The sequence below is a fragment of the Schistocerca cancellata genome, chromosome 7, assembly GCF_023864275.1.
Source record: "Schistocerca cancellata isolate TAMUIC-IGC-003103 chromosome 7, iqSchCanc2.1, whole genome shotgun sequence".
Lineage (NCBI taxonomy): Eukaryota > Metazoa > Arthropoda > Insecta > Orthoptera > Acrididae > Schistocerca > Schistocerca cancellata.
This window is the reverse complement of record NC_064632.1, coordinates 504,615,830-504,642,042: the sequence shown is the minus strand read 5'-3', so window position 1 is coordinate 504,642,042 and position 26,213 is coordinate 504,615,830. Positions and strand designations below refer to the sequence as shown.

The 26,213-nt window shown below is 41.8% G+C and overlaps 1 protein-coding gene across 1 annotated transcript in view; it reads right to left on the bottom strand.

Annotated features, from left to right (window-relative positions):
• Positions 1-14,414: 14,414 nt before the first annotated feature.
• The window catches only part of LOC126092868 (testis-specific serine/threonine-protein kinase 4-like), a 121,398-nt gene continuing 109,599 nt past the window's right edge, over positions 14,415-26,213 (bottom strand). The window contains exon 7 of the mRNA XM_049908599.1: positions 14,415-14,645. Within this exon, the coding sequence (XP_049764556.1) occupies positions 14,415-14,645 (231 nt within the window). The remainder of the gene's footprint in view (positions 14,646-26,213) is intronic.

Here is a 26,213-nt window from a genome sequence, read left to right as displayed (position 1 = left end):
CAATACCTCGTCACCGTGAGTAACTGGATCAGAATTAACAAGCATTAACAAGAATATACTACACACATCGTATGATAGCAGTCTTAACTAATGTTTTCTTTCAGAATACGAGGCGATTGATGCAGGCTGTCAGACAGAACTACACATCTTAGTTTTAGTGATGAAATATGCTAGAAATAAGGAACTCTATACTATGAATAATTGAATAATCAAGTGATTTTTTTTTGCAGATGAATAATGATGCAGAATATGCTAATATGAATAATGAAGTTTTTCTTTACAGGTGATGATAATAATGGAATTATGGTGATATGGATAATGAAGTTTTTCTTTGCAGGTGATGATAGTAATGATAATGAAATTTTTCTTTGCAGATGAAAATAATGATGAAATTTATATATTTACTGTTAGTTAAGAAATGCTATGTTGTTATTTAGGTATTTGTTGCAGTTCGTTTTGACAGTATGTCTTATGTCGCATGGTATGATGACTGAAGGTTTTGGAAAGGACAGCTAGAGAACATATATATTTAATACACATTTCATTACCGGTTAATTCGAAGTTCACTACTTTTCAGCATAATATGCGTTTCTTCTTTCAGTTTAATAATCCATTTTGTATTTTTTTTTTTTTGCAGGAGAAATTATTCATGAAATTAATGTGCTATAAGCAGTTGGTCATTAAACCTGTCTCATTCATGAATGTGATCACATATACTCTATTTGTTTCATAACCTTGCTATAGCTGACTCATGACGAATGACGTTACACATCTTCATTTGCAGCAATAAGTCAAATGCAAATATTATTATGCCCCAGCAATTAATTATCGATCCCAATGCAATGCATTGCTAGCACAAAAAAAATGTATTACCAGTCCCAAATAATGCTAACAATTTAAAAGAGTTATGAGTAATACTGAATGATGTTTTCTAATCACAGACTTTGAGTAATAGTTACAGAGTGTTACATTTTAATTATGTCTTATATCACTTGAATGATGAGGTCTGAGTAATAGTGAATAATAATTTGTAATAATGCATGCATGCTCTACACTCATTAGCTCCTGTTTTGACTGATGACTTCTGATGATTTGTAACTGGCCAATGAGTGTCAATAATTATTTTAAATATGTCATATGTCACTTGAATGATGGAAAATGTTTTGTAATATTCAATACTTGCTGGCCAATGAATGCCACTGTTTCTTATATGTTAAATTTATATTATGTCACTCTCATGCTATATATATGAATACCAGTAGCTTGATGCTACACTCTTTAACTCCTGTTTTGAATGATGACTTCTGGTGGTTTGTAACTGGCCACTGAGTGCCAATAATTATTTTTAGATATGTCATATGTCACTTGAATAATAAAAAATGTTTTGTAATACTCAATACTTGCTGGCCAACGAATGCCACTGTTTCTCATATTTTAAATTTATATTATGTCACTTTCATGCTATATATATGAATACTAGTAGCTTGATGTTACACTCATTAGCTTCTGTTTTGAATGATGACTTCTGATGGTTTGTAACTGGTCAATGAGTGCCAATGTTCTCTGTAAATAGATAACTTATGAACATTATTCTGTAATACTTCGTACATGGTACAGAAATGTTCAGTAACTGGGCGATGAGTGCCTCCAATTAATCAAATCAATTGATAGACTAGTAATTATCAATGATGACTGGCATAAGACTTAATGGCCTTCACCTTCTGATCTAATTACCAGAAATTACTGTAATATACGTTTGTCCTGTCTATCCTCATGCTCATGGAGCACTATATTTGGTTTTTGCACTAATTCTACGTTGGTGTACCTTACAAGAACGTGGTGTTGACACGACATGCTGTCCACCACCTTGAGTGATGGAGATGTTATAATGGTCCCACTGTTTGGTGTACCTAATGTACTACAAAAATGATAACATGGAATGTTACTACGACATTTCAGTGTCTTGGCTACACTGATTAATATTTCTGGGAAAAGAACTTCAGATTGTCTCACTTGGTGTTGCGCTTCTGTAGAAAGATATGGACTTTCAGTGCAGCTGCTTGCAACCTAATGTGCTACAACCATGACGCAATCCTTCTCTTTCCTATCCTAGTTCTTGTAAAATAGTAAAAACAAAAACTACAGTGCGTGTGCACTTTATGTCATTTGTTAATATGATTTGTACTAATTGCGTATACTTTTTGTGATTTCCTGATATTCTGCACTACAGTGCGTGTGCACTTATGTCTTTTGTTAATATGATTAGTATTCATTGCGTATACGTTTTGTGATTTGCTGATGTATTCTGAACTACAGTGCGTGTGCACTTTATGTTGCTTGTTAATATGATTTGTACTCATTGCCTATACATTTTGTGATTTCCTGATATGTTCTGTACTACAGTGCGTGTGCACTTTTGCCATTTGTTAATATGTTTTGTACTCATTGTGTATACATTTTGTCATTGCTTGATATGTTCTGTACTCAGTGCATGTGCACTATATTTTATTTCATGTTCTGCACTTATATATATGTATATATTCTGTGATTGTAAACTTAGTTAATTAAGAAAAATTTGTTGCTTATGGCAAGTCCAATTGACTCACCATCGCTGCCAAATTTTTGCCCCCCCCCCCCCCCCCAGTGGAGGGTTATATAAGAGGTATGTGCTATATGCGCTGCCTGCAACAGGCAAGACTTAGGAGAGTCTCTGACCAGAGAGCAGTATGTAGTTAGTTGTTGCTTGTCGCTAGTCGGCAGTAGTCGAGTGTAGTCTGCGTGAGTCGGCGCGTGTCGGCAGTCTGCTCTGGTCGCGACTCTGGAGGATGAGTATTATTGTAGAAGGTAAAGAAGCAGCGTTGCGCATATCTAGTAATGTATGTTAATTGTCATCCAATTTCTTTCAAAAAATGTCCCAATAATAATATTTATAATATAAAGTAATTTATAAAAAAAGGGCATTCATTTCAATTTAAAGATTTTATTCAATGAATTATCTTTCCTTTCATGAATCACAAAGCATAGGCCAGTATTGCACGGAGCTGAGCCGAAAATTTTTTAGGTAAGAGCAGATATATTCGCAGTTTTTATTGAGGTAAGAATTTTTGCTTTTTTATTCAGAGTACAGGGCCGTGGCGCAGCGTTGCCGTCGTCATAAAATTTAGCAGGTTACTGAATTTTTTTATTATTTCCGGGTTTAGGAATTGAATTTTGTGGTTACATTAAATGTGAATGCATTTCTGCACGGAGACTATAAATGGGAACCAATTTTGTTCAGAGGTTACAATATTTAAAAAATTCATTTAATTAATATTTCCATGGGGAGGTTACACTTGGTTCATGGTTCATATCTAATTGATATTTCCGTGGGGAGGTTACAAGATTCGACACATTGTGCAGGGTCTGACAGTTGGTCCTCAACACAACAAAATGTAACGCGATGAGCACCAATAGGCGGAAACACCATATCTATTCGATTACACTATTGTTGACAATTCGATGTAAGCTGTAACAACCGTAATATATACGAATGTGAGGGCCCAGTGGAACCTGAGGTGGAGCGACAGTACGAGATTAGTAACACGAAAAGCACCTGTCACAATTAGATTAACTGTAAGAGTGTTAAGGAATTCTCGAAAGAATTGGCTTACAAAACACTCACACGACCGATTCTTGCGTTATTGACAATAGATGGATGGAATTAACGGACGAGATGGAGAACATCCAAGTAAGAGTGGCACGTATCGTCACAGTATAATTCCGTAAGTAAGAGCGTTACGGAGCTATTCATCAAATAACAGAATCAGATGCCACAGGGAAGTAACTGGCCATTGCGGGGAGGTTTACAGTTAAAATTCTGAAAACTTAGGTCACCAGAGGAGAAATTACATTATATGCAGAGGCTTGCTAGCACTAATTTTAAATGGAACAACAATGGGGAGAAATGTTCAAACAAACTTTGAGGTTACAGCCGGTCGTACTTCAGTACGTTCCTCGGTATTTCAAATGGGCACCTGCCAGTTATCCTTAGGTGAACTTGTAACACGGACGAGACGTTCTCCGTTCCTCAATATGTGGCGCGCTGTAAGTATACCAAGCATGCGTCAAAATCAGGTTGACAGGCGAATCATACTACCTGACAGCAGCGCCCTCGTTTCATAAGGGGAGAAATGCTGGTCGCAACAGAAGTACCCACCACCATACATTTCCATGCGCCACACTGTGTTGCTACTTCAGATATTCCTACTTAGTCTCACTTATACCTTGAAAAATAACGTCGACAGTAAATCAGGGGAAGTTAGACGATATACAAAGGTTTTTTTTTGTTTTTTTTTTAAATCTCGGAGCCTAGATACCAGCACGATAAATTTATGTGCTGACCACTTTATAGCATGGGCCTAACACATATGTTGTCGTCTTTGTTTCAATTGTAATATATTTAGTCCATATGGCAGCAGATTACGACTGCCTCACTTGCAACAGAGGTTGGTTAGCAGTCCATCTATATGTGCTCCACGTGAAGTAATCCATCAAGATGATCACCATAAAACGTTTACTAACGGCGGTAGGTTTCTAACATTTACACTGAGAGTTGAGATCTACCATGATTTTTAAAGCGCTGTGAAACCCTCTGGGTCAAAATTATGCACGTGGCAAAATGTGTTAAAGTATTATGATATGGGGAACCACAAAACTAGATGCGTAAAATGAATTCTTGTGCGTGTATATCTATCGTTGTAAGAGGATATTCTTTTTGTTACGGATCTGTCATTTTCTTGTTTCCATGTAATTAACATAAAAAGCCCATTTCTTGTTACAAATCGCTAAGTCGAATAAATGTGCTCGCAGTTGTTTGCGAACCAACCGATGACGAGCATTCAAAGATGTACCTCTGATCGCCTGCTGAGTTTAGTTCTTTTGTCTTGAAGTGTACGGTGCCCAAATACACTCAGATGTCTAGGAGAGTGGTGGAACACCTCAGTTGTCGTAATTTGCTGTCAGATTTGCACTTTGACTTCAGGAAAGGAGTTCCCCCAGAAAATTCAATTTATTCTTTCATGTTTGGGCAGTATCAGGGGTTAAACGATAGGTTGAGGACAGTAACTTTTTTATTTAACAAAATCATTTGATTGTGTGGATCAAGTAAAATTTTAACACGACTTGAAAAACGAGGAGCTAAAGGAAGAAACCCCACAATGCTATCCTTCATGTCTGGAATACAGGGAGCAGAAATTTGTGCTTCAATGTCAACAAACAGAAAGAGGTTTGTGTTGGAACGGGGCATGTAAAGTGGCGGAGTGCCACAGGGCTCTGTTCTGAGTTTATTGCCGTTTTTGATACACATCAATTCTCTGCCTCTAAACATTTCCCTAACATCCGACATATTCTAACAGACCCATTTGTTTTCCAACAATAATGCTACATTATTTATTTAGCGGTCTCACAATAATATTCCATACTAGCATGGATTGAACTTTTTATTTACAGCCTCCCGTTTTGCTATAGGCATTACATGTGGCCGCAGCTTGAAAGGGCCATGTTATTTTACTTCAAACCGGTAAACATAGCCCTTCCCCGAACAGCTGTTAAAGAGAGTACTTTTATATGATTCCTAATTAACACCTTTCGTAGTTCTTTCTTATCATATCCAGCACCTACCAAACGACTCACCTTCTCATTAATTACTTCATCAGTGTCTTCCTCGGATGCTATGAAATTTAACTTCACGTGTTTCAAGTCCTCTGCCCTCAGTAACATTATCAAAAAGGCACATTTTGCTCATCATATATGGTACAATTCGAATCATCTCTAGAAGCTGCATTTGTACTGTCTGTAACTTCCATTATTTAATTGCCACATTCATCAGGGTAGTCATTACCTTTGTCCTTCAAAATTTTAATGTGAACCTCACTCTGTTTATTCTTTGGGCTCACACATCCTACAAATATTAATTCAGCTTAACCTTCACCTATTTTGATTTGTATGGCACCTATCGCAATATCTACAACTGCACAATATTCTGTTAAGCAATTCGTTCGCAACGTTAATACTACACGTAATCTTGGGAGAAACACAGTCACAACAACCCTCCTATCTTTTGTCTCAATTACCAACATTCCTTGGTTTCTTACGAGCTTACTCTTTGCACCTATGGCTCTAATAATTCTTATCCCTTTCACTGGCAATTTTGGAATCTTTTTTCCTTATTTTATCTTTAAGTAAAGTTCCTCATTAATCCCACAAATATCACTTACTGACACGCGAATAGCTAATATTTCAGTACCATATAGCCACAAATTTAATGCCCGCTGGCAGCTTTCATTTACTTCCTTTTCACCCTCAGACAAAAAGTCTTCATTAATAGCATCTCTTTCATCATAGCCTAAGTAGTTAACATTGAGTGGCCCATTTTCTGGTTCAGATTTTGGCTGGACTGCGTCAAAATCCCTAACTATTTTTCTTGCTGGGTCTTTCCATTTCCCCCGTATCATTTACTTCATCTAACCTTATCCTTTACTCGTCATTTCTGACCTCTCCTTGAATATGTCCCTAATTATTAAGATAACCTCCACAATTCCATCCATCTCTACCTCTAGCAAGTGGTCCCCTAATACTGTCTCTCTTCGTTTTTCTTGCTCCAGCCCATACCTCTATACCCTTTTCTATGTTGATGTATGCCAGACAAAAAAATCCAGGTGTCCAAGACTATTTTGGAATTCGCAATATCTTTTCTTGTACACTTACAGACAATTTAATTAACACAATTGAAATTTGATCCGTTTCTTTTAATGGATCATCTCAATAAAAATTCCTTTCCCAGTAATTCTGAAAGAAATCTTTGTGGCTGTGACACCCACCGTCAAGAAATTTTTTTCTTATGAAAATATCTTTATGCACTGTCTTTTATGCAGTGTTTGATCAGTATTGGCTAAGAAAAGTATTAATAAATCTGTCATATGTTTTGGATGTTATGATCCTGCGATCACTGAACGAGTTATGAAATTGCTTCACGAAAGAAAGAGGATGAATTGAGCCTGTTTTCGAAACCTCGTGGAACTTGCACACCTCAAGAAACTGTCATCAGTTGCATCAGGACCACCTACACCTTTTCGGCTCCGTTCCTGTAAATACCGAGCCTCTAGCCTTTCTGTAATTCTGTTTTCAAATTGAGCGCCATATTCATTCAATTCCTGCTTATTAGCATCTATTCGTATATTTTCAGTAATCGATTTTTACATAAACCTCATCTGCCTTGTTGTGACTGAGTTATGACATTACATAACTCACAAGAATTTTCACGTAATGTTTTTTTTTTTACCTCTTTAATTTCTGACTCAGAATTTTTAATCTTGGTACGAGAAAATCTAGCAATTTTGTCAGATTTAGTTACTATCCTCCCAATATCAGAGTTAGTTAAATAATTTCATAGTCATGTTCCTGGATTTTGATCTCGTGAGCACTAATTTTTTTCTGCTAATTTCCCCTCCGTTTTTTCAGCGACTTACTCAGTTAATCAACTCTGCTTTAGTTATTTTTATCATTTTCTTTCGCTGACATTTTATGTCTATCATTTCACTCTGATACTTAGACAATTCAACCTTAAATTCCATTCTTAACTCTTTAAAAGATTTGGTCAGCTGATTGATTCACTTATTAGATTCATCAATCTTATTATTAGTTTGCTTTAAGCTGTTATTTGCTTGTTCGATTTTCCTACCCAAATTTTCGTATTGTTGTTATTACTCTGTTCAGTCTGCCCACGCAAACATTTTGGCGTCTTTCTCTTTTCGAGTAATAAAATCCTGTAATTAGATTCTCTGGGAGTCCCAATACAAATCTCATCAACACTGCTTGACAGTTCGGTTGATTCAACATGACTCACATTTTCATTATTACCTTGTTCCTCACTAACCTCAACAATGTTGTTGTATGCTACATCATGAGACACCATTTGCCTCAAGAATTTCGCCATATGCTACATTATGATATTCACTTACAGGTCGTTAAGTATCATCCTCATGATTAACAAACTCATGAAAATGGTCCTCATCATTATTAACGCTTCCTGATATGACAATCTCATCACCTGTGTATTCATTAATTGAACTTATCTTGTCTGATTTGGAATATTAATTATTTACACTCATAAAAATTGTTATTCCTAAAATAAGAAGATTAATTCTATAAAAATACAAGCAAAAGTTCCTTTCAGTAGTAATACTGAAGTCACTGTGAAGTCAGGCACCGCCTCCATGCTGTTACGACTCTGAAGCCATGAACGTCGAGCTGCTAACACGGCTAGACCTTCCCAGTTGCCGGTAGTCTGATGCTGCCACACTTGGAGGGGAATAGGTAAGCACTTGTGTAGTTTTGTAGCTACGGCTGGGAAAAATTCAGTGCTCCATTCTATAGAAATTGTGCTTATCTAATTCCTTGTATCTGTGAGGGATTACAATAAATTGCGTCCACATACCCACTGTCCTGCATGTTGCTTTAAACATATTTATGAGTGGTGAGACATTTGATCCGTTTACTCATGTTCACGTAAATTCAATTTTCTTTTTCTATGCCCGTTGTAAATTGTTGTTCAGGAAAGTTGTGGTCGGTGTCTAGTTAATTTTATACTAACTCGTTCTCATGGCAGTCACATCACAGTACTAATATCATTCGTAGGGTGGGGGTGGTGGGGGAGAAGGGTGGTGAGCATTGTATTTAATGGGACATTTTTCTTCATTGAAGGCATATCCAGACTTACTTTCACAGATCATTCATCTTTAAAATGTAGCAAGAACCTTACACAGTACAGTAACAAGAAGGTTAAGTTTTTAGTTGAGTTGTAGGTGTACAGGGTGCAAAATTAAACAATGGTTGGAGAAGCGAATGACAGATGTCAGTTACCAAAGAAGGAACTCTTGGTATATGTGAATAATCATCCTTTTCATCTACAGTGAACAAACTGTGTGGAACACACTTCATTTTCCCCAAACAAATGCTTTAAACCCGTTTGAAGCAATGTCGTCATCTCATCGTGTTGCAAAGTTTCGATAAACAGTTGCGTGGGGTACTCCACCGATAAAAATTTGACGAAATATCTTGTGTTGATTATTTCTTTCCTCTAGATGTGTATTATATTGAAACGAATCTAACTAAATAAAAGAAGCTATCCTGGGTAGATCACCTATGTAAAACTTATCTAAATGAAATATAAATGATCCTGATTGCGTCAGACATGGCGAAATAAAGAAATAATATTGACTGGTAGGCTCAATTATGTAAAATGAGCCTTTCATACCCTCTCTTCTAACTGGCTCAGCCTAGACTACCTAAATTGGGTTGATTTTCACATAAAAAAGTTGTAAATTTAATATCCTTACTTTTTTCAGTTATTATTTGATTTAATAGGTCTGATATCTTTGTTTTGATCTGTTATTTTATTTAATAGGTCTGATATATTTATTTTGATCTGATAATATTTCTTATAACATATAACAGAGAATCTCGCCTGATCTAAACCATTCAGTGGAAAAATCAGCTCACAAAATCTACGTTTACACGTGAAAACCTGTCTCATTACACAGCAGCGCAATAATTATTTGAAAGGATCTTAATATACAAGAGATGGGTCTCTTCCAGTTATTCCACAGAAATAATTTGCTTGTTAAGTTTGATTGATGGGACTGCATGTATACATAAAAATACACTCAACATAGTGTACAGCAGGGTCTACACTTTAAAAAAAAAGTAAATTTTTCAACGTATGAATAGTGAATAGTTAACCCCTTATGAGCAATTTGTATTATCTGACGGTACAACGTTGTGGAAGGCTTAGATATGAACACAAAAGAGTATGGTGTTTAGGACAGAAAATAATGTTTTCACATCTATGTTCATTTATCAAAAAGACAGTAATATAGGTGATTCTGCGCTACTGATAACTACCATCTAGCTGCACTCTGAGTAACATGTGGTTGAACATACATGCTTACGCACAAAGATAATCCTTTTATTCTGTGAGAAAAATCATCGTCAGTTTGGTAACCTAAGCATATATTGCGTAAGTAGTGAAAGTGCAAGTATGTACTAAAGATAAATGAAAGACTGAATTTGATTTCTTCCACCGGCCATGTGGAGTCACGGCTGAACAAAGCCACCGACCTTCAATTTCCTACAAATCACGAAAAACATAAAAATTCAACCCTATATTTTGCACAATCATACTTCACAAATTTATTTTATACATTGAAATCAGTTCCACATTATTAGCTATAAAAGAGAATAAAATTTCTTTGTACTGTACTCTATGCGATACCAAAGCATGTCATGCACAAAGTACTTCCTAACGAAAGCATAATAATAAATAGCATATGAAATTACCCTCATAATAACTAGTGTGATTTCCCCCTATTTCCAAAATTCTGAAATAAAGATTATTACGTAAAAAATGTCAGACACTAAGTACATTCCAATACCTCAGTCCGCAACACGTGCAAAAGGCACTTTTGTCTTACCAGGTCTCAGAGGCAGATTGTCCCACACCAGGTGTACCATAATCCCTCTCACTTTTATCAAGGAGAGAGGTAGTAGCCATAAAAAAGGACTACGGTACCCCCTACCTACCTATCTGGGTCCACCTAAACAAGCACCTGCCCTGATGGAAAAGTTAAACCTATGCATTTGTGCCCATGCTGCTACTAATTGGGAAAACTACTCTAGCAGTCTACGACTACCGGCAATTGCTAAGTACCATTCACTCGTCCATAGTTCGCATACTGGATTAAATTAGGTGAAAATAATATATCAATGACACAGGTACACAATGAAAAACTAGTGAATATGAAAGGTTACAAGCCGTCTGGCTTTCCTCCTTCCACTTATTTGATAAATTCATCTGCGCCTTGTCACGACTGGCGATAGGCAGGAGACTTTAGTTTCATCATTCTAAAAGTCTCATGACGTTATTTAATGCTGGGGAATGTATTTTATAAAACTTCATTTTTTGTCGGTCGAGCCCTGTAGCTCTAAGAATGTGTGAGAACCGCTAGGTTCGTACAGAATTCTGAAAGCAAAAGAAGCCTGGTGGAGTTCCCATCACGATGGTTAGGCTTCTCGAAATTAGGAAGTGTATAAACAACGCTCTGATTCGCTCATCTCCTACTGGCATCAGACGGGAATTTCTAGAGGAAACTGGCTAGGAGGATGGGAGATGTGCTCTGACTGGCCTGGGTCTGGAGACATTCTGTGGTGGGAATTCATTGAACGTGGCACTTTTGACGCTAATGGCGGAAACAGCAATTTATTTCCTGATCGGCTGCGGCCGCAACGGTGCAGCCAGCAGAGTTAGGAGAAGAGACACAATGAAAAGGCGCTCTTGGTTTTGATGTGGAAGTGAAATGTGGCTGGTTTTAGACATCGGAAGTTCAGACGGTGGATTGGACTTCACAGTATCCGTGTTCTGATGAGCGAGGTTCTGGTTCTTCACATGCGAGCAGGGGCGGCCGATTTGCCGCCACAGCAAATGGGTGAGAATATTCGCATCGGTCGCACTTGGCTGACTGATGGTCATCTCCTCCATCGCTAGGACCCACCTCACTGTGATTGTGGTTCCCGTTTGACGGTGGTCCACATTTTATTGAATTGTTCCAAACCTCGCTGCCCTGCGACTGCCCTGTGTCGCTACCCCTGACGTTATGAGGACGATGCCTCTATGACTGACTTATTTTTACTTTTTATTGGCCGGCCGGTGTGGCAGAGCGGTTCTAGGCGCTTCAGTCTGGAGATGTGCGACCGCTGCTGTCGCAGGTTCGAATCCTGCCTCGGGCATGGATGTGTGTGATGTCCTTAGGTTAAATATAGAGTTCGTGAATCACTTTCGGACTGTGGAAACCATCCACAACGCCGCAAAATTCCCACAGTTAGCTTATGCTGTAACTCTCTTTTACTTAAAATTATCCAGTATCTGTGGCGTAATATGGTAGCCATAGTAACAATACGATTTACATTGTGCGACGTCTAGTTTTCTGCGGGAGGTCGTGGATCAGAACCTCTTAATGTCAGTTTAGAACCTGACACAGACATCGAAGTCCTAGCAGAAAAACAAAATGTATGGCAGTGTACAAAGCGTGTTACAGAAGAAAAAAAATTAATGTTTGAAACAACGAGACAGCGCCACAGGGAGCGTCTCTTACGATTTACTGTATATTCCGCGGGATACAATCATCCTCCTACAGCAGAGGTGATGAAACCTTCTTAAACTGGCCTATACAGTGGATCAAAAGCTGTATATTTAATAGGATTGTCCTGCACCGGCAGCAGCAGCAGTTTGACAGGTAAATTCAATGACGGACGGGGTGTCCCATTAGGAATGCTAGGAGGAATGCTATTCTGGGAAGCATCGCAACAACTTTCTCTCTGCACTGGACCCACATCGCAGCTATGTGTCATCGCGTCAAAAACATCACCTAGGTGAGTTCTGTATCGGATGAAGTTAGTGGAGCTTTCATAGTTCTTAATTTTTCTCTGTTGGATGGTACAGAATAACGATGATAGCATGTTGGACTGATAGATGTGAATGGACGCGGATCTGCTTCGGACTGTAGTATCTGTACCTAGTTTGAAGATACACCACAAGGCGCACATTTCCACCGAATGGTTGAAACACAGTCGTATTGCACTAACTCAGGTCGTTCTGTTTCTACACGTATTGCAGAAGGTGCTGTATATGGCTTTCTCCGACTTTGCTCAGTTGCAACTTAAACGGGAACGTTCACATGCGCAAAGCTGCAGAAATGGGAGCAGTTGCAGGATGTGTAGGGACTGACTAAAACCACATTGACTGATGACCTCAGATGTTGAGTCCCATAGTGCTCAGAGGCATTTGAACCATTTTTTTTTACTTTTTATTCATGATGTGGGCTTTTACCACACTCTTTAAGGGAGGGCCTCTTAACCTTACCAAACCACTGAGGGGTTGGCAGAACACTCTGTTGCGTTCTCTGCCCAGACTGGGTTGCTGCTGTTTGGGTTTTGTGGTCCACCTGGGCCTTCACGCTACCTGCTGTTTTACTCTTTCTCCCTCCTCTAGAGTGGTCTGTTCGACTTGTTCATATTTTGTCTATCTGTGCTTCTCTTGCCCTGTCGGTGATGCTAGCTTTTCCTATGCAGTAGGTGCGTGGGGTACCTCTGGTAAGTGGTGGGGGTTGGGGGATGTATGTCCCTTCATAGCACTTTGCTTTTGTCGACTACTGGTTGCTCCCTAGATGGGGCACCTCACCTGCCTTTCTTCCTATGTCTCCATTACATCTTTTTTGTTCCTTATCTAGCCTTCATTGACCTTTGGTAGCCCCTGAGGGTTTCTTCCCCTGGGTTTTGCACAGTAAGCCATGTCTGATGTACAGTCACGTAGACCTGTCTTTCTTTTGCTTGTGGCTGTTTTTCCACAGAGATGCAAGGTCGGCATGGTTAATCGGATGTGGCAATGTTAGGTTAAGGGGTGGCCGGATGCACTTCCTGCCGCCATCCCGTACTCCCCGGGAAGGAATTAGTGTACCCCAAATGTCTGCAACTAGTGTAATCCATGGACTAGTGGGAAAGTGATGATGATGATGTTTGGTTTTGTGGGGCGCTCAACTGCGTGGTTATCAGCGCCCGTACAATTTCCCAACCTTTGCTCAGTCCAATTTCGCCACTTTCCTGGATGATGATGAAATGATGAGGACAACACAAACACCGAGTCATCTCGAGGCAGGTGAAAATCCCTGACCCCGCCGGGAATCGAACCCGGGACCCTGTGCTCGGGAAGCGAGAACGCTACCGCGAGACCACGAGCGGCGGACATAGTGGGAAAGTGTTCAGATGTATGCGAGCCGTGTAACTGAGGCGGAACTTGGGGACCAGCCCGGTATTCACCTAGGGGGATGTGGGAAACCGCCTAAAAACCACATCCAGGCTGGCTGGCACACCGGCCCTCGTAGTTAATCCGCCAGGAGGATTCGATTCGGGCCCGGGGCGCCTACCCGAGTCCAGGAAGCAGCGCGTTAGCGCTCTCGGCTAACCTGGTGGGTCTACAGTCACTTAGACCTGTCTGATCAAGGAAAAAGGGACTGTTGTCCAAATAGTTTGGTCCATTTAATCATCCAACCAACCAGCCAACCATCTTGAGGAAGCCTAAAAGTATTTTAATAATTTTAATGCTTTAATTACCATTCATACATCCAATTTATTAAGGATTGCCGCGGACAAGGTAGAATTTTCGACGAATTAATTTTTCTCGACAAGCACTTAGTGTACATGTATCTCTGACACTCTCTTCGAAACAGATCTAATGCCGGTAAGGGGCAGCAGAGACGCTCCGCAGCGTCGACGTCTCGGGAGCAGATTTTCTCTCGCGTCGACTGGATGGGGCGACCGGCCGGCGTTCAGGTTTTGGAGGGGCGCTCAAACGTGACCGGCGAGGCGTCGGAATCGGAGTTGGCCCGCCCGGCGTGCAGCGACGCGGCGAGCGCCCGCCGGCGGCTGTCGCTCTGTGCCTGCGCCAGTCCCTTGCTGGCGGCGCGCTCCAGGGCCTCCTTGGTCACCAGCGGCACCGGCTGTGGCTCCTGGTGGCTGGGGCCCGCCTGCGCACCGTCTTCCGACGCCGTCGAGGCTCTCTGCAACACCGCCAACAGCTGACAACTCTCCAGTCTACGGAACTTGTCGGTCTGCTTGTTGGTGTCTCACACTGAGGTGACAAATGTTATGGGATAGCGACACGCACATAGAGGGATAGCAGTAATATCGCGTAGACAAGGATAAAAGGGCAGTGGATTGGCGGAGCTGTCACTTGGACTCAAGTGATTCATGTGAAAAGGTTTCCCTCGTGATTATGGCCACACGACGGGAACTGACAGACTTTGAACGCGGAGAAAAGCAACTGAAATCACTCAACAGAGGAAAGTCCACTGGACCTGACGGGATACCAATTCGATTCTACACAGAGTACGTAAAAGAACTTGTCCCCTTCTAACAGCCGTGTACCGCAAGCCTCTAGAGGAACGGAAGGTTCCAAACGATTGGAAAAGAACACAGGTAGTTCCAGTTTTCAAGAAGGGTCGTCGAGTAGATGCGCAAAACTATAGACCTTTATCTCTGACATCGATATGTTGTAGAATTTTAGAACATGTTTTTTGCTTGCGTATCATGCCATTTCTGGAAACCCAGAATCTACTCTGTAGGAATCAACATGGATTCCGGAAACAGCGATCGTGTGAGACCCAACTCGTTTTATTTGTTCATGAGACCCAGAAAATATTAGATACAGGCTCCCAGGTAGATGCTATTTTCCTTGACTTCCGGAAGGCGTTCGATACAGTTCCGCACTGTCGCCTGATAAACAAAGTAAGAGCCTACGGAATATCAGACCAGCTGTGTGGCTGGATTGAAGAGTTTTTAGCAAACAGAACACAGTGTGTTGTTCTCAATGGAGAGACGTCTACAGACGTTAAAGTAACCTCTGGCGTGCCACAGGGGAGTGTTATGGGACCATTGCTTTTCACAATATCTATAAATGACCTAGTAGATAGTGTCGGAAGTTCCATGCGGCTTTTCGCGGATGATGCTGTAGTATACAGAGAAGTTGCAGCACTAGAAAATTGCAGCGAAATGCAGGAAGACCTGTAGCGGATAGGCACTTGGTGCAGGGAGTGGCAACTGACCCTTAACACAGACAAATGTAATGTATTGCGAATACATAGAAAGAAGGATCCTTTATTGTATGATTATATGATAGCAGAACAAACACTGGTAGCAGTTACTTCTGTAAAATATCTGGGAGTATGCGTACGGAACGATTTGAAGTGGAATGATCATATAAAATTAATTGTTGGTAAGGCGAGTGCCAGGTTGGGATTCATTGGGAGGGTCCTCATAAAATGTAGTCTATCGACAAAGGAGGTGGTTTAAAAACACTCGTTCGAGCTATACTTGAGTATTGCTCATCAGTGTGGTATCCGTACCAGATCGGGTTGACAGAGGAGATAGAGAAGATCCAAAGAAGAGCGGCGCGTTTCGTCACAGGGTTATTTGGTAAGCGTGATAGCGTTACGGAGATGTTTAGCAAACTCAAGTGGCAGACTCTGCAAGAGAGGCGCTCTGCATCGCTGTGTAGCTTGCTGTCCAGGTTTGGAGAGGGTGCGTTTCTGGATGAGGTATCGAATATATTGCTTCCCTCTACTTATACCTCCCGAGAAGATCACGAATGTAAAATTAAAGAGATTCGAGGGCGCACGGAGGCTTTCCGGCAGTCGTTCTTCCCGCGAACCATACGCGACTGGACCATGAAAGGGAGGTAATGACAGTGGCACGTAAAGTGCCCTCCGCCACACACCGTTGGGTTGCTTGCGGAGTATAAATGTAGATGTAGATGTAGATGAATGGGACTTGGAGCTAGACTCATGGGACATTCCATTTCAGAAATCGCTAGGGAATTCAATATTCCGAGATCCACACTGTCAAGAGTGTGCCGAGAATACCGAATTTCAGGCAGTACTCGCATCACAGACATCTCACTGGCCGACGGCCGTCTCTTAATGACTGGGAGCAGCAGCATTTGCGTAGAGTTGTCAGTGCTAACAGACGAGGAGCACTGCGCGAAATAACCGGAGAAATCAATGCTGGACGTAAGATCAAAGCATCCTTAGGGCAGTGAGACGGAATATGGCGTTAGTGGGCCATGGTAGCAGACGACCGACGCGAGTTCCTTTGCTTATGGCACGGCACGATATCGCCTTCAGCGCCTCTCCTGGGTCCGTCGCTATATCAGTTGGATCCTAGACGACTGGAAAACAGTGGCGTGGTCAGGTGACTCCCGATTTCAGTTGGTAGGTTTTGTATCCCGCCTGGAAGGCGGCGCCTGGATCTGCTCCTGCAAACTGAAGGGCAGGCCGAATGAAGAAAGCGAGTAGGAGCAGGGGGTACAAGCACTTCGGTACTGCGATTAAAATATTAGATGTTTACTATACGCAAAAACAAGGTAATAAAAGGTTACATAACTTTGCGTACATCCCGTCGTGAGTAGTATAAGGTCTCAATAGCAAGTCAACACATACTGTAGATTAAGCGATGTTCCAGGCCGTCTGCTCTCGATGAAATGGGGGAGAATCTGCAGCGGAACTCGTAGATCTCAACAGCGCCTGCTAGAGGGCGCAGTCGTCGGTGTCTCGTAGTAGTGCCAATTTAGCTTACGCCGTGGCATCGTGGCTATCGGCACCACATTAGGAGCTGATGGTAGCGTTCGAGTGTGACACAGACCCACGCAGCCATGGACCCGAGTTGTCGACTCGATACTGTGCAAGCTGGTGCTGGCCGTGTTTACACGGAATGGACTTGGTCCTTTGGTCCAACTGAACCGATCGTTGACTGGAAATAGTTATGTTCGGCTGCTTGCAGACCATTTGCAGCCATTGATGTTCCCAAAGAAAGAATGAAATTTTGTGGATGATAATGTCCCATGTCGACTGGGATACAATTGCTCGCTATTGATCGGAAGAACAGTATGGAGAATTCTGGGGAGTGATTTGTCCACCTGTATCGCCCGACATGAATCCCATCGAAGATTTACGAGACATAATCGAGAGTTGAGTTCATGTACAAAATCCTGCACAAGCAATACTTTCGCAATTATGGATGGGTACAGAGACAGCATAGCTCAACACTTGTGCAGGGGACTTCCAGCAAGTTGTTGAGTCCGTGTCGTACCGAGTTGCTGCAGAACGCCCGGAAGAAGGAGGTTCAGCACAATATTAGGAGGTATCCTGTGACTTTTGTCACCTCAGTGTAAAGTATAACACAGTTGAAGTTGAAAGCGCCCCGATCAAACAAAAAAATGGGCCATTTTCCAGGGCAAGCACTGAGTGGTTCTTGAAGACTGACATGGCAGAAAATCCTAAGAAATTTTGGTCTTATATCAAAGCGGTAGGTGGATGAAAACTGAAATGTCCAGACACTCTGTGACCAAAATGGTACTGAAACAGAGGATGACAGACTAAAGGCCGAAATACTAAATGTCTTTTTCCAAAGAAGGAAGACTCACTGCACTTTACTTCCTTCTCTAGAATGTCGCACAGATGACAAAATAGTAGATATCGAAATAGATGACAGAGGGATAGAAAAACAATTAAAATCGCTCAAAAGAGGAAACGCCGCTGTACCTGATGGGATACCAGTTCGACTTTACACAGAGTACGCGAAGGAACTTGCCCCCCTTCCCCTTCTTGCAGTGGTGTACCGTAGGTCTATAGAAGAGCGTAGCGTTCCAAAAGCCACAGGTCATCCCCGTTTTCAAGAAGGGACGTCGAACAGATGTGCAGAACTATAGACCTATATCTCTAACGTCCATCAGTTGTAGAATTTTGGAAAACGTATTATGTTCGAGTATAATGACTTTTCTGGAGACTAGGAATCTACTCTGTAGGAATCAGCATGGGTTTCGAAAAAGACGATCGCGTGAAACCCAGCTCGCGCTATTCGTCCACGAGACTCAGAGGGCCCCAGACACGGGTTCCCAGGTAGATGCCGTGTTTCTTGACTTCCGCAAGGCGTTTGATACAGTTCCCCACAGTCGCTTAATGAACAAGAGCATATGGACTATCAGAGCAATTGTGTGATTAGATTGAAGAGTTCCTAGATAATAGAACGCAGCATGTCATTCTCAGTCGAGAGAAGTCTTCCGAAGTAAGAGTGATTTCAGGTGTGCCGCAGGGGAATGTCATAGGACCGTTACTATTCACAATATGTATAAATGACCTTGTGGATAACATCGGAAGTTCACTGAAGCTTTCTGCGGATGATGCTGTAGTATATCGAGAGGTTGTAACAACGGAAAATTGTACTGAAATGAAGGAGGAGTTCCACCGAATTGACGCATGGTGTAGGGAATGGCAATTGAATCTCAACGTAGACAAGTTTAATGTGCTGCGAATACATAGAAAGAAAGATACTTTATCATTTAGCTACAATATAGCAGGTCAGCAACTGGAAGCAGTAAATTCCATAAATTTTACCTGGGAGTAGGCATTAGGAGTGATCTAAAATGGAATGACCACATAAAATGAATCGTCGGTAAAGCAGATGCCAGACTGAGATTCATTGGAAGAATCCTAAGGAAATGCAGTCCGAAAACAAAGGAAGTAGTTTACAGTACACTTGTTCGCCCACTGCTTGAATACTGCTCACCAGTGTGGGATGCGTACCAGATAGGGTTGATAGAAGAGATAGAGAAGATCCAACGGAGAGCAGCGCCCTTCGTTACAGGATCATTTAGTAATCGCTGAAGCGTTACGGAGGTGACAGATAAACTCCAGTGGAAGACTCTGTAAGGGAGACGCTCAGTAGCACGGTAGGGTCTTTTGTCAAAGTTTCTAGAACATACCATCACCGAGGAGTCAAGCAGTATATTACTCCCACCTACGTATATCTGGCGAAGAGACCATGAGGATAAAATCAGAGAGATTTGAACCCACACAGAGGCATACCGACAATCTTTCTTTCCACGAACAATACGAGACTGGAATAGAAGGGAGAACCGATAGAGGTACTCAAGGTACCCTCCGCCACACACCGTCAAGTGGCTTGCAGAGTATGGATGTAGATGTAAATGTAGAAGATAGTTGACACCTGTGACAGTGGGTGGGTAATACACTGCCAGAAAAAAGAAATCCTCAAGAGAAGGTCATTTCATTGACACTTGAAGTGACAGGTGATTTATCATTGTAGACGTAGGTATAAATTCAGATCAAATGAAACACATACGTAACAGTTAAAGGTGTCCAAACGGTCGCATCAGTACGGAGTGTAACAGCCTCTGGCGGCAACGCAGGTATTCACACTCATAAGAGAATGACCATAACGGCGTCTAACGGCATTCTGCTATATATTTGAGCCGTATCTGCTCGTTCTGTGTTTTTACATCTTTTCCTGCTGGCGCTATCCGTCTCTGTCTTGTCGCCAGGTGGCGCTTCGGTCGCCTCTTAGTTGAGTCCTTGATTATAGTTCCAGCGAGTGGGTTGTTGACCACATGGGCAGTAACTTGGTTGCAATCAGAGAGAGAAGAGGCACATGTGACGTAGTGCGAGCCGTACACGGATCTTCCGGGTGCACCATTATCTAAGTGGCTGGTCGTCTGTAGAGTCCTGTTGCTCGGCAGTACTTGGGCCTAATGTCGGCGCAGCCGGTTCACCCTGGATTGAGGAGGCGTAGTTGCTGATGTGGGTATTGGAGTGCTGTTCACTTTCTGGTGCCATCTGTTCTGCCCATTGCCGGTAAGGAATTCGTTACTTGATTAGCATGTGTGCTGCCGTGTTGATGTTACTCTCACTACTCTGGATCGCCACTCTGTCTCAAGTGTTAAATTTACCTCGTGATGTCTCTGTTTGAAATTATCTGAGTGCTTTATTTGTGTGTTTTAAAATTTCCTTTAATTGTAAATTCTTCAGTGCCTGCTTACCTTGTCATTCGGGCCTGAAAGTAGTTGTGTCTTATGTTCTAGGTCACCACGTGTAATAGTAACCACTGAATTCGGGATTGAGTCTTATTGGTACTGAAAGTTGTTGCTTCCCTCACCGAGGTAACGACTATAAAATTGCCTATAGCCGTGGTAAGCAAACGCTAACTGCCCAGTGAATCTTGGATCATTTGGGTAATTAAGTGCCATTACTCTGGTGAGATTTTGCCTCGTTCAGAAAATTTAATATTTATTGTTCTGAATATAATTACCATTGTAGTTGTTCGAGTGTTAGCCGTCAAGATTTGCATGTTGTCTTGTAAGCCACTTAATGTGTTGAATACCCTATGATTTCCTGGTTATTACATTAACTTGTTGTTATATTTTATTGTAAGTTTAACCGGTTAATCATTTTAGTAATTCTTATTGTAATGTTTTTTGTGGCTTGTGGTCACGCTCACATTTATTTTGTTGTCTTGTTCTGAGCATCTTCATATGTTATATGATTATTATGCACGAACTATATGTTCGTTTTCTCTCGGCTTTCCGAGCTGTTCGTAGTGTTTGCAGACGCTTCCCCAGGCTCTTATGTGTTACCCACAGGTTTATCGGGCGTGGCCTGTCCGCGTCGGCTGTGTATGTAAGCGCGGGCGGCGAGCCGCTCCCCGTCTGACCGTAGCCTATGAGACGCTGCGGCCTCCTCACTTGTTACGGCATCCCTCATAAGCTAAGTTTCTATCTCATTGCAGTCGGGCATTAATTTAACCACAAGTTCCCGTTGTTCTAAACCATCTTGCTCAGACCTGGGCGTCTGTACCTGCCCTTTCCACGTTTCCCCTGTTTGTAGTTTGGTTTCAATCTAATAGTTTTAATACTGGTGTAATGCTCAATATGTTAAATGGTATTTTATTATTTTTCCACGTCAGTATTTCGATTATTCCCAAGGTGCTTCTCTGATTGATCAAATACTGAATATTTGTGTTGAATATTGAATATTTGTGTTGTACAAAATACTTAGCGGGTCTCATATCGTCAGATACCAGACTTGTTTAGTATTTTTTTTTTTATTTTGCTACATTTATCGTAAGTTATATTCATGAATGCCAAGCACCCCCTTTGGCCAGCCAGTGTTGGAATTGTAATCTTTAGCATCATTGTTGCCCAGAACTAAGCGCGTGTTTGAGTTATATTTGATTGTATTACTTGCTTGTAGTCCTGACTAAATTGTTGGATCTTATTCGTTTAAATTAACGAATTAATCGTAAATTGGTTGAAGAAATTTTGGGGTAACTGTCTGAATCATTTGTGTTTTGTAAGTGTTTTTGGGATCTGTGGAATAAAAGATTACTGGGCTCTTGTGAAGTAACAAATGACTTGTAATAAATAGCCTGCATCTTTTCCATGCCAGTTTGTCTCCTTATCGTGAGGCGTCCACTGACATTTCAGTATTGTCGCAAGTACCTTGCGTCTTTTGTTGCAATTCGGCAGTTGTTCTGGCAGGCCCTCCAAAACGAGTAAATTACCGCTTTATAACATGCCATACCTGATCAATTGGCGAGAGATCTAGAGATCTATATCTACATGTACATCTACATCTACATGGATACTCTGCGAATCACATATAAGTGCCTGGCAGAGGGTTCATCGAACCACCTTCACAATTCTCTATTATTCCAATCTCGTACAGCGCGCGGAAAGCACGAACACCTGTATCTTTCCGTACGAGCTCTGATTTCCCTTATTTTATCGTGGTGATCGTTCATCCCTATGTAGGTCGGTGTCAACAAAATATTTTCGCATTCGGAGGAGAAAGTTGGTGATTGGAATTTCGTGAGAAGATTCCGTCGCAACGAAAAACGCCTTTCTTTTAATTATTTCCAGCCCAAATCCTGTATCATTTCTGTGACACTCTCTCCCATATTTCGCGATAATACAAAACGTGCTGCCTTTCTTTGAACTTTTTCGATGTACTCCGTCAGTCCTACCTGGTAAGGATCCCACACCGCGCAGCAGTATTCTAAAAGAGGACGGACAAGATTAGTGTATGCAGTCTCCTTAGTAGGTCTGTTACATTTTCTGTGTCCTGCCCATAAAACGTAACCTTTGGTTAGCCTTCCCCACAACATTTTCTATGTGTTCTTTCCAATTTAAATTGTTCGTAACTGTAATAGTTGAATTTACGGCTTTAGATTAGACTGATTTATCGTGTAATCGAAATTTAGTGAGTTCCTTTTAGCACTCATGTGGATGACCTCACACTGTTCGTTATTTGGGGTCAACTGCCACTTTTCGCACCATTCAGATATTTTGCCGACATGTACAAATACATCACATTCCTCTGAGAGTATAGGCAGAAATTCGAGAATAATAGCCTCTGCTATGTAGTGGGCACTGGGTGTTTTACCCTGCAGAAACACCACTTGTAACTGTGAGTTATAACTCATGCCGCCCCCCCCCCCTCAAACCGCCACACCATGGCGATGGGACCTGTGTATAGTGGGCAGTGCACTATGGTGGGGTCAGCTTACCAGGTCTTCGTCACACACGTGTACGCCAATGACTCGCATACAGACAGAACCCACTCTCAACACTGGCGACAACAGAGTGCCGTTCCCTCTCCAGTCGACTCTTTCATAACACCTGAGTAGCGGTGTCGTCGTGTCAGTGGTAGCCGAAGGTACGCTTGGATGTAATCCTGCCAATGGACCTTGACGAGACATCAGGTGCAATATACGGCCAAATTTCATCCCTAGATCGTATTCTGTCGGCAACCAGTGTTCGCTTAATGATGTGTGCATGCACTACACGGACTTCCAGAATCTGGCTTACAGGTGTGGAAACAGAAATGTTGCACACACCTCTACTGAACCAGCAACACATCGCCGATACATTGTGCCCAACAAATGCAGCAATCCATCGTTACGTCCATCCAGCTACCCACAGGCGTTCAACGTGACGCTACTCAAATGACTGAAGCTGTTCAACAGCAGGACGTACTTGGGGCGTGGTTATACGGCAGAATTAATGTTGCAAGCACTATTCAGCTCTACATTCAGCACAGATACTGCCTGCAGAGTCAAAAGAGAGGTTGCACAGACACGCTACGTGAGCACCATCTGGTGGTTGATGATTATGAAAAATGAATCGTTAACTCTACAACCCTTCAGAACGCACATATTACAGTAGGGTGCCACTGAACACAGTCCTTGAGGGGTCTTGCAACTTTTGTGGCAGTTTGTAACTGGTAGCAACCTTGAATCTGGAGTGCTAGTTACAAAAAGCAAAACCCCTAGTGGCAAAATAGAACGAAAAATTACAACGAGTACCTTTTCTAACAGACAGTTGTGGTAAGAGTTTCAAGCACCACTGGCAACCGCGAATGAGAATAAATCTGCCACGCCATATTGGAGTGGCAAGTAAAGAGTAGAACGCGTTCTATGATCTGTGCTGTATCTGCTAATATCTCGAATTTTAGTGTAAGAGCTAAAAAAGTAACAATGGGCAAGGAAGTGACGCACCGTCAGTGTTTTGTTACAGTGAGAGCAAAGCGGTGCGTGGTCCCCGTTTAATACATGATGATGGATAAGAAAACAGCGCCCAATATGCTGTCTACTTAAAGTTATCTTCTTGAACGCGATGGACGACATGAATACGCCGAAGATGCAGGTAGGGGGTAATCTACTTGATCAGGGAGACAACCTGTGTTCATACAAGAATCACAGATTTTTCCTACAAATAGCATAGCTGAGATCGTCTAACGGGAAAGAAGCGCTATACGTCCTAGATAGTAGAGTTCAAACCTTGGCTGCAGCATCAATAGCCTGATTTGCCAACACACCTGCATGTCCAATAATCCACACGAGTGACAATTTGTTACCTCCGTCAGCGATAGAATGAAGGTATTCTGTATTCGTTGTATTAAAAGATGTTGTGTACATAGTTCCGTGTAGTCAGCGCGTACACAAGTTTCCCACTAGAGCGCGCCCCGCTAAGCACAACAGCTCAGGCGCAGCGCTCGTCCGTCTCCGCACTACGAGATGGCGCTGTCTTAGAGACGGACCAAATTCTGCTTCCCCCGATCCGCGTATTAATATGTAACGCAGCCAATGAGATTGCTGCTAACGTAGAACCTTTTCTCCTCGCGGATCACACTCACGCAGTGATACCTGAACGCTCGAGGTACTATAACGAGTGTACAGACCTCTGATCATTAGTCTGCATTAGTCTGCATTTGTCTGCATTAGTCTGCATTAGTCTGCATTTTTCTGCATTAGTCGACATTAGTCTGTAGTCAAGTTTCAGTCTGCGCCTAATAAGATTATCATATTCCTGTACATGGCCATGAAGAGAAATGTATAGACACTTTGTCAAGTATCAGAGATATGTGAGAATAAGAGTAACGTAGCAAGACCAAAGGAACTTCAGATTGTCAATTGTAAACAACATCCAGAATCAAGTTACGTAATGTCTATACTTTTTATTATTTTAATAAATGTGTGTGAAAATTAATCAAGTTCTGTTTAAAGTTGGTCACTGTCAATCTGCCACTCTATGCGTGCAAGTGGCATTTCTATCGTCTGACCTAACGGCAGAAGATAAACACGCCACGATAAGACCACGAGACATATTGCTGACACCCGCCTACTTCGTTAGAGCGACAAGTCAAATAATCTGATGGTGTGTGTACCGAAGCTCTTACAGTACGCACACCACAAAAGATCGTGCGTCTACATCACACAGACGCTCTGGAGAGCTCTGACTGAATCAGAGTATGCAACAGATTCGGAAATTTCATACTGCTAGATGTACAAGGTAGCCTGATAAAAAATAGCTTTGTATTAAAAATCGAGAGTTGGGCTAAAAGGCCTATCTAAAACCGCCTTCCCCAATAACAAAGGTGCTTCATCCTTGGAGCCACCGGTGTAAATGATCGAGCTTTCCGCTACTCTGCAGATGCCTCCAAACAATACTTAGGGAAAACCGGGCTTTTATTTGGCACACAGTTTCTATTTCCTGACACCGTGGAGCTACAGCGCTCCATCGCGCTAGTGGCAATTGTACATAGAGGTGCGCTATCCGCCCTAACTTCACTCTCATGAAGGAAACACCCCTGTTTCATCTTCTTTTTTTTTGTCATGGTAAACCTGCAGGTCGAAATGGGGCACTGTTGATGGTGGTTTTCGAAAGAGAGGTTAACGCTGTTTGCATGAACGTATCACAATCATTCGTTTCTGATGTATGTGATTGTGTGGTACCCATTTTATTTTTGACAACCGTTTGGGATTAGTTAGTATAGTTAGGTATGGTATAGTTGGCATAGCTATACCAACAGGTGAAACCGAACATGATCAACAACGAATGCACCAAAGACGTAAGGATCTCGTGATCACCTAAAAACCTTAAATGACTTTTTTGGTGATGCGCCATGCCTATCAGTACCCTGGTAAGTTTGTCGAAACCGATGGCAAATCAGATTCGAGGTAATAAAGGGAAAAACTGGAAATAATCACTCGGGGATGATTGAATTTGGTACGAAAAATGTAAAATTGTGCGTAACTTGAACCCGTCTGTTCAAATAAACGAGTGCCCAACTCCTGCATTCGTGTTTGACTTAAAACATTGAACTAATTCTATTTGAATAACTTCAGGTAGCCATAATAATAAGCAGAACACATTTTCCTAGACGAATTCATTGTCTGTTGACACAGTTTAGTTCATACTGTTGTTTATACATGTAGAA